At 39.5% G+C, this 13,016-nt stretch overlaps 1 protein-coding gene across 9 annotated transcripts in view; it reads right to left on the reverse strand.

The window, feature by feature from the left end:
- NEO1 (neogenin 1) overlaps nt 1-13,016 on the reverse strand; it is a 213,063-nt gene that overhangs the window by 28,960 nt on the left and 171,087 nt on the right. For 7 of the 9 annotated variants that reach the window (XM_076348557.1, XM_076348558.1, XM_076348560.1 and 4 more), the window contains exons 12-17: nt 10,568-10,617; nt 9,525-9,669; nt 8,035-8,145; nt 4,155-4,349; nt 3,238-3,333; nt 1,846-2,069 (exon numbers count right to left, since the gene is read on the reverse strand). In XM_076348557.1, coding sequence (XP_076204672.1) covers nt 1,846-2,069; nt 3,238-3,333; nt 4,155-4,349; nt 8,035-8,145; nt 9,525-9,669; nt 10,568-10,617 — 821 coding nt within the window. The remainder of the gene's footprint in view (nt 1-1,845; nt 2,070-3,237; nt 3,334-4,154; nt 4,350-8,034; nt 8,146-9,524; nt 9,670-10,567; nt 10,618-13,016) is intronic. The other 2 variants (XM_076348559.1, XM_076348563.1) reach the window with 1 other exon arrangement.

A 13,016-nucleotide genomic window follows, 5' to 3' on the forward strand; every position in this document is an offset into this window, starting at 1 on the left:
CTGATCCACGTTACTGAAACTACACGGTTCAAAGCACAGTGGAGCTTCAGGAACTGTATCACATCTGCTCCTGTGTTTATATGCTCTAGATTGACACAACTCCTATACAACTTTAAGAAAACAAGGCTCCTTCAGGTGGAACCTCTTAACTTGTATTTGAAGCATGCAGCCCCTTCTTTAATAAGTTTGTGGATGTCAGCATAGAAGGGGGGAGCAAATGTAGAAAATATGAATGAACTGTATCAACATCCAATTTTCTGACGAGAGGTATGGATGAAATAGCACTGGTTTGAACAGATGTAGCTTTGGATACTAGAGAACTGACACGAAGATAACATTTCTGTGTGCAAGGCTGCATAACAGAGAAGCTCCGCTGCAGCTGGGCGAACAGCCTCAAAACATGCAATAAATAACAAAGCTGCTAGCGCTGGCTATGACAAACAATATACTAGCTCATACTTAATAAAGTTACCAAAGACCTGACTGAAATGCAGCAGCTTATTGAACAGCGCCACTGAAAAGAGGTTTTCCCTTTCTTAAAATTAGCAATTGTTATTGTCCAACAGAGTAGTACAGAATTCATGATTGAAATAAAGAAGGAAAAGCAGGATATGAGTGCTCCAAACATCACGGGTTAAAAATGATTAGAGCAAACGTTCTCAAACTTACGTCCTTTCAGGCAAATGCTTTTTACAATGAGTAATTTTGAACTGCATTCCATCATTACATATTATTTTTGGTCCACAATAAAACTTCTTGACCACTGGCCATCAGCACCGAAACGGCGGGAGTATTTCATTTACCACTGAGGGTGCGGTTTTTTCAGCATTTAACTAATGAAACTGCAGCATTATATAAATCACCTCCGAGACATCCTCTGCACATGACTCAGGAATGTGGGTTCATAAATAACTTGCCTTTAGAGGAAGAACACACATATATACATCTTTTCATTTCAATAAAAAAAAAAAAATCTGGTTTGTAACAAGATTGCTCTGTAGGAGCATAAAGGGAGCTCCACTAGCTGGATATTTTAACAACCATTTCCTTTGAGTCTCATTTCAAATGTGAAATTTGCAGTCAGCGTTTTGGAGGCCTCCAAGTAACTCTGAAAATTAAAAAAAAAAATCCAACCAACCAACTACAAAAATCCAAACCAATAAACCGAACCCCAAATCAAAAGAGTAGATGAAAATCAAGGAAGGCAGGGATATCATAAAGTTATTGTTATCTGTTTTGCACCCATTCAGTTCCCAAAGGAAAGGTTCATATGAACAGAACACGTTGTAAGAGGAAACTTAAAACCATCAGGGTAAGTATTTTCCCTGCATGACTTGCCCCACAAATTCGGATTCTTCTGCTAACTGGAGAGAAGCCATTAGTAACACATACCTTATTAATGCATTATTGGCTCCTCTAAAGGTAAGCCCACATCTGTCATACAAAGCAATCGTGTTAGGGTGAAGTAGAAAGGATAAAACTGTCACCGTGTCCATGGTTCCACAGCAGAACGTAACTCTAGAAGCGTTTGCGTTCCTTCCCTGAGCCAGCTCTTCCATTCACTCAGGCACAACACCCCGTCTCAATCTCTTTCACACACATACGCCAAAGAGACCACAAAACCAACTACTTCCACTAAATCTAGAAGAATCTTTGAAGCGATGATTTAACAGAGCAGTACTGATGTGCATTCAGTGCAGGCATCTCGGCTAAAACTGGGCACACCTCTGTACCGTCTTCTAAGCGCTTGTCTTACTCTCAGCTTTCCCTTAACCCTGACTTGAACATGAAACTTCTTCTCACTGAAATACTGCAGCTGTGTTAGTGTTGTTGAAACTCCAATACCTTGTACTTCGTATTTGCAGGAATATTGGTTTTCCAGCGAACTGTGTAGTAGCGAGCGTCTGTGATCTTCTGGTTCTTTGGCAGAGAGTTGTCTGCCCAAGTGATCCGTATGGTGTCATGACTCAGAATGGAAGCCTGAACTCCCACCGGTGGCATCATGGGAGACGGATCTGGCACTGGAGTGTATGGAGCATTAATAACAAACAAATCAACTTCGGAAGTGTCTAGGGAATTGATGGGTAAAAAGTAGTGTATTATAATTAAAAAGGGAGAAGGTGGCATTTTAATGTAAACAAAAACAAAAAAGGGGAAATGCAGGGTAGTACGATGAAATGAAAGGTGAGAAATGGAGAAAAAGAGAGAAAAGCCAGAGTTAATAGGTGACATAGGACTGCCTAATAAAATTACTCTTGCATTGTGTTCCCTTCTTAAGACAGTAAGACAACATATATATGCTAATATATATATACCTAATCGTATTAAGTGTTCAGCGCATGCAACCATGGCCCAAGAACCCCAAACAAACAGTAATTTTAACTTTGACTTTATTTGCCTCAACGTCCACTGATTCCTCTTCCATAAAACAATGAGGAGGAAAAAGAGCTGGACGACTTCTAGATGGGTAAATGCCACTTCATAAAAATTACGGGGAACTCCCATCATCTTTTAAAGAATGTTAATGGCAATCAAGTTCCAAGTATCATACAAAGTTGCAATAACTGCAGAAACTGCAATTCCAATGTCCTCTATAAAATCTGTAAGAATTCCTGCTCGTCAGAAGACTAAACCAAACAGAAGTGTTAACATCTACGCAAAATAACTACGTCAACAGTCTAGTAGGGAGCACAATGAGCCATAGCGTAGTAATAGCTCACTTGCAAACACATTTCTCCGCTTAAAATCTTTTATTAATGTATTACAAGATGGAAAAAAAAAACGCCAAGAACTTGTTTAGTGTGAGTGACTTCAGATTGAGACTTAGACAAAGAAAATGTAGGCATCGTATTCAAAATCTCAGTGTAAAAGACCAAAAAAATACATCTATACTCATCCATAAAAAACAAAATAAGGGCCATGCCTTTAGAACTGCACCCACACAATTTGTGCTAACGTAATGGTAACTTTTTGAGTAAGAACATCTATAAGTGGTTGAAAAGTAAGTTTTGTAATTTAAGAGTGAAACCAATTTTAGGTGGTTTATTAAACGGATGAAACATGGGAGGCAATCACTGAAACAGTAAGGCCAATCAGTTAAAGAAATGGCGCGTACTCGATGACACTGAGAAACAACACTCTTGCATGCCGTATCATCACATTTGCAGCTGCTCTGCAGAGGCCTGTTAACAACTTTCAGCTGCGCAGAACTGCAGGAAAGCAGCCCCTCGCCTTTACCTGAGTGAGGCCTGGTCACCGCGCTCTCGTAGAGAGGGATTCCTTCACCAACGTTGTTAAACGCTTTCAGAGTTATGACATAGTGGGAGCTTGGGTCTAAAGGGGAAAAACAATTAAATCTACTTTTAGTGCAAACTGTTAGTGAATCCTGTTTTCTGCTTCTCCATTTTCTCTTTGTTCAGTATTTCATTTTTTAACTGCAATACATGAAATAACTAGACTAAATTTGAACGGAGAAAGTCTCCATACAGACCTCCTTTTAGTATTCAATCTTTCTCATACAGCAGAAGTCTACAGTCACAGCAAATCTACCTTAAGTACAGTCAAAATAGTAGCGAGGAAAAACATTTTAAAGTGAACATTTTAAGTTGCCCTACTATAATACTACCCAAACCTCCTATTTTATGGAATTTCCCAGTAGTTTGCAATACCAGTATTTATTTTGCTTTCAGGACATCCTACCTACCACAGAGAGTTCTGTGGAGGAGCAATTCTGTATTTTTCTTTTAAAGTAGATGCCACTGTATCTTGGTGACATTTTAGTTTCTTTTTTGCCTGAAGCCACCTGTTCTGCAGCTCCAGAAGGAGAATAAGGGAATTCTGCTCGGCATGAAAGTTTTTGTAATAACCGTTGAAGGGAAAGCATCAAATCAAAATGCACTATGCTTCAAACTCGGTGAATTTAGGATTCTGGGTTTGGGGGTTTTTTTATTCCTCTGCCTCTTTCTCTATCAGCAGAAAATTGAGTTTATTTGAAATTTATCAACAGTTTGGCATCCGGTATAATATCTGAATAAGGAAAAAGATCCTCTTACAAACACGCTTGTAGTTTTATTTATTTATAATACCGTCATTAGAAAACAGCAACATAAATGAGAGGTAAAACTTGGGCACTGATGTTAATTCACTTTCCTTACCTAAGTTTTCAATGGTGTAGTATCTCTGTTTATAGTCCACCTTGATGGTCTGCGCGTGAGGACTGCCAATGCCATACCCTATAGCATAGCCTCTCACCACGATGTTCTGGTTTTCAGGTGGAGTCCAGCTTACTACGATACTGGTGACAAGCGGACGGACGTGTAAGGAACTTGGAACTTCAGGAACACGAGTTTCTGTTAACGAAAAATGATGGATTTAAAGGACTTCTCTTCAATAAAGGTAATTACGTGAAGGGCTATGAGCTAGTAAGGTCAAATGTAGCACTTCTACTCTGCGTCTGTATTGAAATGAGTATGCGCCAAAGGAGAGAGCTTTATTGTACCAGAGAGAGCAAAGAACTCTAATAAGCAGAAGAAAATTAACAGTTTCATATACTAATAGATTTTAATATACAGATCCTCTTTTTAAAAGAAAGGACAGTTGTACTGAAGAACAGTATCGGATCTGCTTCAAGGCAGGCTTTTTTGATGTTCGTGCATGTTCTTTCCAATTTGTAATTTTTCAAAATACGCATTAAATTTATCATGTCCTTCCCCTCCACAAAGCAATCTACTTTTAGTTCCATCATATTACTTACTTGTGGGCATTAAAATAATTATGTTGAAAACACGCTGATGATGAAAGAAAGGTTCCTGAGCTCATTGTAGGATTAAATAGAATATTCCAAAGCTCTGAGAATTGTCAGTAAACTGGATATTGCATGTGCTGCAAAGGTTTCTTGTGATTTGTCCTACACTTGTCGCTGTTTAAATCCTTGAGTCTCTACTGTAATTCACAAAATATATGCAGAGACTACACAAGCATACCACAAGATCAAGAAATACTCAGAGAGTCCGTATCAAATGCTTGAATCCTACCCCCAATGAGCAACACAAATCTAGTTGTTATCAAACAAATCAACCCAACAGAGAGATGGAACGTGGATCCTTAATAACAGAAGGACTTTCACACTCTGTCACTGTAATCTCCTAATATTTTTACTAAAAGGGTTTTTCCCCAATGTTGATTACAACTTAAAAGCAATCTAAAAGCACAACTGTACATACTCATGTCCGTACCTTTTGTTTTAACTTCTCAAAAATTAAACAAGTATTTTTGTCAGGCCACTGGAGCCTGCCATATGTTGACAGATTATAAATAATTCTGTGCAATAGTAAGCCGAGTTCTCCACTCTAAAATAAAATCAGTTCAGAGAGTTCTGCTTCCTGCAGGGATTTCATTTTAATGAAACATGCTGCGTTTATCTAGAAACATTTAATAAAGCACCACAACAGGATTATTTGGATCATAATATGCCATTGGCCTGCTAGCCCAGGGAGTTTATGGTCTCCAGCTGACACAGCTGATCAATTAAAGTTCACAACTATTAAATACAGGAAAGCTACAGAATTGCAATATCAGAGATGACATTTTTAACTGCACAGAAGGTAGTGCACTGGGGATAAGCTCTGTACAACTGTTTAACACCTCTTGCATATGCAGTCCTGGTGGGACTTGCACCGATTCTGCAAAATTACACAGCCCTCCTAACACTAAATTGTAACAGTCTGGCTCCCATTCACATTGATGACACTATAAAGCGAATTATTTTCTATTTAAATTCAAAAAGCAGCCATGGAATAAAAAGGAATTATGCCTTACATGTCTACTGAACCTGGGAAATTAAAGATTAGCTGTAAATACATTTCCATTTTGTAAATACATTAACGTTATCCACGTGAGCCGACTAAAGAAAGAAAAGCAAAAAATATACATCTTCTTTCCAGTATGCACATACACAAATATCTCGTACATGTACACAGAATGATATGAATACCATGTTAACATTGCCTTCACTGTCAATTTTTATTACTTTATTCCTTGTAAAGAATATGCATAAAGTTAGATTTCCTGCAAGGACTGCAACATTCCAATTTGAAAAAAATAAAAATGACAAAATCCAATACAGAATGAAAAGGTTCTTTTCTTCTCCCTCCTTCTGCCCTATTGCAATTTAATCCTGGTGCTATCCTCTGGCAAAGTACTGTTAGCTCTAATTCAAAAGCAGAGTACATTTTCATTACCCTGCGTAAGTGCTGCCCATTTACAGAGCTCTACTTCAGTCTGGGGAACTAGTGGTTTCTCAAAGCTGCAAGGCTGTGTCATACCCCATTAGAGGAAGACAGACACACAGATGCAAGTCATTTCAACTCTAAAAAGTAAACTTTAAATGACTACAAAACTGAACTCTACTGTTAACGTTAGTTTTTGCGCTGCTCCTGATTAAGCAATAGAGTAAGAAATAAGAGGACAAGTATGAAGCTGAGCATCAACTTTGCATAACACAAAGACTGAAGCGTGGGCTCTTAAGGGCTTTAATCAGCTGACTCTTGAAGCAATCTTCCAACAGTGTAGAGCAAATATTGAAACTCTTTTATTATTCTGCCTTCCAGCTGCCAGTATAACTGAATCTCAAGCCACACAGATGTGAAAGACATTACTGGATCCTGCGGCTTTAAGCTACAATGACCCCCTCCAGCTACTTTAACAAAGCCAAGAGGGAGACTGGCCTGCAAAAAGCGTAAGGTAACTTGTGTGCAACAGCGCTAATTAAACACTTTTCTGAAATAGGAACAGTCTACCCAGAATCACCAGCTCCGTGTAGGCAGTTCCCAAGAGACCCGCCCCAGCCATCCTTTTAAAAATGGCACTTCTCTTCTTCAATTTCAATTGCTTTTAGTCAGATTCTGGGAGATGCTCCCAAATTTGCTCATTTGAATTCCGCAAGAATCGGGTTCCCACTTGCAAATTATTCCAGCGTAGTAAATACCAAACACCTGGACCAACTCGCAAAGGTCAAAATTTTTCACAGAACATTTTCTACTTTTATTGTTAAACTCTACACTGGAAAAACAAGATGTTAACATGGTTCTGTATACCACACATCACAAATATATGGCTCTGGTGGAAAAGACTTCATTTCTGATGGAAGATACGGTCTATGCTAGTCTATCAGTACTGAAAATATAATCAATCTCCCTTTTTCTTCTGAAGTGGCAAAATAACAATCACTGGGGGTCAAATGTTCTCTTTAGAAAAAGAGTCTAAGCAAAAAAAAAAAAAAAAAAAAAAAATCAGGAAAAATATTTTAAGAGAGCACGGTACCCCCGAAACACGTAAGATTGCAAAGGTCTGTGGGTGACAACAATGTTTTCCACTGTTTCTTTCCTCCTGTGGCATCTCTTTCATGTTCAACAAAGTTTTCAACTCTAATACTGCAAACCGCAGCCAACAGGACTACATCCAGTCCATCGGCGCACGGTATCTCCGAATATCCCATCACCACTCTGAACGCTTTGAGGTATACTTCAGTGGTTTCATTAGCATAACTTAGGTGCTACATAAATACATAATCACTATTTTACTTCCCTCAAGGAAAACAGTCCTCCTACCTCCGTTTCATAGCATGTAAACCCTGCATAATTAACAAGGTGAATTTTATTACAATATAAAAATCGAGCCATTATTATTATATAAATCGTGTAATGTATTATTATCTAAATATTGAAACACTGACATTGTAATTCATAATTGGGTATTTCTTAGCAGAAAAAACATAGCGCCAATATACAGTACTAGAAAGTGTAGAAGCAAGGTTTAATTTCAAACCATTTGATTGACTTGGCAAGAATTTTATGTTAAAATAGAAATTAATTTCAGTTAATCATAAATAAAGCACATCGTATAATTAGAATACAGTAAAAACAACTGAACAAAATCAGGTTTGCCTTTAAAAAAAAGCAATCACACTTTACTGTGCCCTGTCCACGGATTCTATTGGTTTTGATGTCACAAATATGCTCACACTTATGCTCTTACCATCTAGATCACTCTCAAACGTTTCTGCTGATACCCAGTCGGTAGCTGGTCCAGTACCATTAACAGTCAAGGCAGCTACTCGGAAGCTGTATTCTGTACCTCGTTCAAGACCTAAGAGACAAAGAGTACCCGAGATATCAACACAGGAATTCCAGCTGTGAGCACAGGAATCACAGTTCCTAATTAAAATACAGGTATAACCCGACGGTAAAAAGCCTTTCACCCCACCACTACCACTTGAGCATAACACGAGGTCAGGAACGGAAACAGCGCTGCCCACAGTGCAGCTCCGGTAAGGAAGCTGACACCAATTAGGGTGGAACAGCTAAACTGTGACCGGAGACACCCAGGGCTGCGACACTCTGCAGCCTGTCCCTGTGGGCCACCGGAAGACTCTGTGAGGTACTGTTTGCAGCCAGCTTTAATTTCTGGCTATTAATCAGTTCTTAGTACAGAACCGCCCACATCCATAACTAAACCTAGGTGTAGAGTATAGACAGCAAGTGACCAAACTGTGCAAACTGTTTACTGTATGTAAGAGTGTAACCAATAATCACAGCAGTACGAAAATGCACTCAAAATCTGATATGTGGAACTTCTTAAACAGGCTTTGTTCCTGGCAAAAATATACTCTAGTTACAGGGACACATCAACTCCTGCTCTGTGAGAAAACTGAAACTTACTGAGTCACAGCTGGAGTTTCTGAGAACAAATCAAATCATCTTGTTGAAAAGTGCATATTCATTTTCTAGAGAGGCACAATTTCTTCTCTTTTGACCAACTGTTCATTTACAGAGATTTTAAAAAATGAACAAAATGTACTCTTGCTCTCGTTCTCATATACTGTTTATTTCTGCTAAACAGAATTCTAGTTCTGGTAACAATATATAATTTATACTAAGTAATGTACTAGATTGGATTTTTCAAGTGGACAAAATAGAGGATATATTACATTCACGCCAGAAAGAAGGAAAAAGGTTGATGTCAGTGAAACTAGGTGGGATGATTTGCACAGATGTCTGAGGTAAGAAGTTCATAGGACTCTCAGCTGGGCTTGTTGGTGAGCATTGCAAGACAGAGCACACCTACGTTATATCCACATGCAAACAGGTGAGTCGGCCAAACACCCAGCCAGACTGCATTTCTTCGGCATCCTTCTCCACACGTTTATTTCTGGCATTTGGGCAGACACAATATGCTCAGGACCATCTTCTCCATGCAACCCCTATGCCTTTTATAAAGGTTTTAAAAGGACTCATCCAGTCCACTTAGCAAATCAATGGCAAAATTAGGGCTAGAAAACAGGTCACTAGATTTTGGTTACCACTAGCCAGCCCACGCTACCTCATCACCTACAAGCACTCATTTTAAGTGTTTTCGTTTTTTCTTCCAAGGCAAGAACCCTACATCAACATGTCTCTGAGCCTCAGCCCACTAAAAGCACCTAAAAACCCCCTTCTGATAACAAATGCTTGCAAATAACAGCTCACCTTCAATTAGCTGAAAAAGCTGGGTCCCACCAATGCTCTCTGTTACATCACTCTTGCGGGACACTTTACGGTAGCGAATTTTGTAGCCAGTGATTTGTCCACTGTGCGTCCCTGGAGGAGGAGGCTGCCAGTGTAGCATGATGCTCTGTGGAAGGTAGAAGGTCATTACAAAGTCATCGCCTCCCACGCAGCCAGAGAAACCACTCTAGTGCTAATACTTCATGAAACGCAAGATAAAACACATGCATACAGAAAATACTGCATTTTCATACAGTAAAACACAGGCTATCTGTAAAAAGTAAACCACCTATGATTCAGCAGCAGCCCAGGTCATACACGTGCCTGTAGAAGTTCACCTCAAAGCGCTTCAATCCTATTAGAGCTTCCAATTCCAATTTCACAAATGGCCCCTTGGATTTCCCCTTCATTTTCTTCGGCTTATCTTAAGATACGGTTTACTTGAGGATCTATCTTTAAGAACTGGTATTTTCTTTAAAGGGTACAAGTTATCTGAACTGTAGTTTATGTGCAGGAAGTTACTTATTTTTAATCGTACAGGCAGCAGAAAAAGGTTTTTGGAAAAGAGTTTAGAAAAGGCTTTTTAAAAAAAATCTCCAATCATAATCACTAAAGTTGTCATGACTAAGTATATAATTTTCTGTTCTAAAGCACCCAGGACGCTATAAATGTGCGTGTGTATGCACACACGCTGTAAACAATAGTTAATCAACAGGAACACATTCAAGCCCTGGTGCTTCAGGCTTTTGTGCCTGATTAAACCTCCTTCATAATTAGCCTCCATGCTTTGGTACATTGCCACTGTCTTCCCTGCATTCCGTTACGTACAATCCACAACTGGATTGGAGTTTCTAATGCTTCAAAAGCCCCACGTTCAGATATTCTCCTGTTGGGCAACTCATACACAAATAGCTGAAAAGCAGCATGGTAGAAAAGAAACCCAAAGCAGCTCTAAATTTTGGTTGCTCTGAGACCCACCAACCTTTTGCTTACCCACTACCAACAGGAAATTCTCCACATCTTACCTTGGAATTCCGTACCTCCAGCGTTAGATTCTGCGGTGGAGCACTGGGGACTAGAAACATTCAAGGAATTACAACTCCAAAATTTCCATATACTGTATTTCCACACACAACTCCTCTCTGCTATCATTCATTATGAAAGTACAAACCATTCTGGTTAGAGACACTATATAAAGTAACTACAAAACTCTACCAGAGGTACTTTATGACATACAATGACTGGCTTAGGAGGTTTACATATTTTCAATGCAAAGAACGAACTCACTTTTTATTCAGGTCTTTACTTATCACAGGTATCTGAATAAAAAATACTTAAAGTACTTCCCATAAACTCTAAGAAAAGAGATCGCGTTCAGTGCTTTTCAAAATCAAATCTTTAATTTACATGCTGGATTCTCAGAACCCACATTTAAAATTCTAGCCGTGGTTTTTGTTATCATGATTTTCTGCAACAGGAAAACCTCAGAGTCAACACGTCCCTGTGCTACTGAAGAAGTGAAATGCATCACAAAGACAGTTTCCATTCTTTGTTAGTTCTTTACTAGCTGTAGCAACTTGCTGGTCATGACAGTGAAAGTCCATGAGACAAAAAGGCAATGTAAGAGAGAACCTGAGACCAAGGAAATCCTTGTCGCAGCACTTCAGACGCACAAACGTTATCTCAAAGGCGCAGATAAGGGTTATCCTGGCAGCAAGGTGAGGCTCCAGCAAAGCACAAGGACAGGGAAGTAGCACAACAGGGCTAAAGATTGTTCCGGCCTGAATAATGTATTTTCCAAATCACTCACGCCAGCCACAACAATACCCAAGAAAACACTCCTGAGTGCCTGAAGTGAAAGTAGCCCTATGGTAAGTGAAAGGTACACTGGGGTGTGCTTACACAAATACCCCTCTCCCACTATCCCACACGGAAATGGAGACGAGGATTTGTTCTCCCTTTTCTCTTGCCAACTGAACTGAGACTGAAATCACCAGACCTAGGGATTAAGTGCTGTGTCCTTCAAAAAGCAAGAACACAGCTTAAGAGGAGGAAATGAAATAAAGCTTTTTTTTTTTTTGCTGTTTGTTTGTTTTACGCAGTTGGTGCCTACTTTCAGAACAACCTAAAAATAAGTCATGGGTTTCACAAGGGGTGATTAATAATTAATGCATATATTGCAAACTTGGCGAGAGAAAGACAATCAGTAGGACACAGGAAAGGATACATGCATGTAATTATATTCATATACACGTATCTCGCCGTGTGCACAGTTCGTTTTATATCAAAGTAAGCTTAGACTCAGACCAGATTAAGAACTTAACCAGGCCAACAAATAAAAAGGATTTCCGACGGGTTGATATTCCGAAAGGCATAGCCTAGTTTGGCACCGTGTATAGTAACCATCCAGGCAGGAGGACGACGACACGCCGATGGTTCAGAGAGACTGCAAGGACGAGTTGGTAAGGGAAACACCCTCTATCAGGCTCTGATGCAGAGATGACATTTCCAGTTGTGATATATGATTGCTTCCTATACCTCAGGAAGACCATGAGAAGAGAAGCAATCTTTATGAGCAGCACGTCAACCTTGGTTCAAATTGTAACACCTGAAGAGCTATCCTGCAACAAACCACCGTAACATACTTCCATTAGGAGCAAACACCTACATAAAGATGCGGAAGCTTGTTAAACAGAATGAAATCCCTGCAGGAAACATGGAGGTTGCTTACAGACACCACGGTAAGAAAACACAAGAAGAAAACGTGCATCTTTCATCCGGAAAGATCTGAGAGATTGAAGGGGAGAACAGCACGGTTAAGCAGCAGGGTTGTAAGATTCTAAGCAGCAAGATGACATCCTTCAGAAGGCTGTAGAAAATAAATTTCAATAGGTTAAATGTCAAAACGTTAAGTTGGGCCAGAAAGAACTTCAGGAAAACTTGAAAATGACATGACAACTAATTAATAAATTCTTCTTCAGAGAAAGAAGGGACTGGAAGCCCTTTAGGGAAATTGTAGAGTTAGCAGATGGTCAGGGTATGGCAGAAAGAGAAAAAGATAAGGCCACACAACTAACTTCTTTGCATTTGTACCGAGTGGAAGGCAGAGGAGAGGTTTCCGTGACACCCTGTACAAGGGACTTACAGGGTCTCTCAAACTGAAACAATATAAGGGATTGTGGAAGAGTCAGACACAAGGAACAGGAGCGTGTTGCCAGGGTTGGATGCTATTCATCCAGGATTCCTCAAGGACCTTGGGAAGGAAACGGTTGCACGACTTACAGCAGGCTGTAACCTCGCACAAGTTACCTCGATACTGGGAGACAGGAATTTGATGCCAGTGTTTAAAAGGGGTTCTGTTTGAGAAACTACTGGCAATGTCAAGTAATAAGTCAGAAACCTGTATTAGGCAAATAAAACTGAAGCTATAATAAAGCATGAAATTCATAGATACGTGGAGGAATAATGTGTTCT

This window comes from Aptenodytes patagonicus, chromosome 10 (assembly GCF_965638725.1).
Source record: "Aptenodytes patagonicus chromosome 10, bAptPat1.pri.cur, whole genome shotgun sequence".
Lineage (NCBI taxonomy): Eukaryota > Metazoa > Chordata > Aves > Sphenisciformes > Spheniscidae > Aptenodytes > Aptenodytes patagonicus.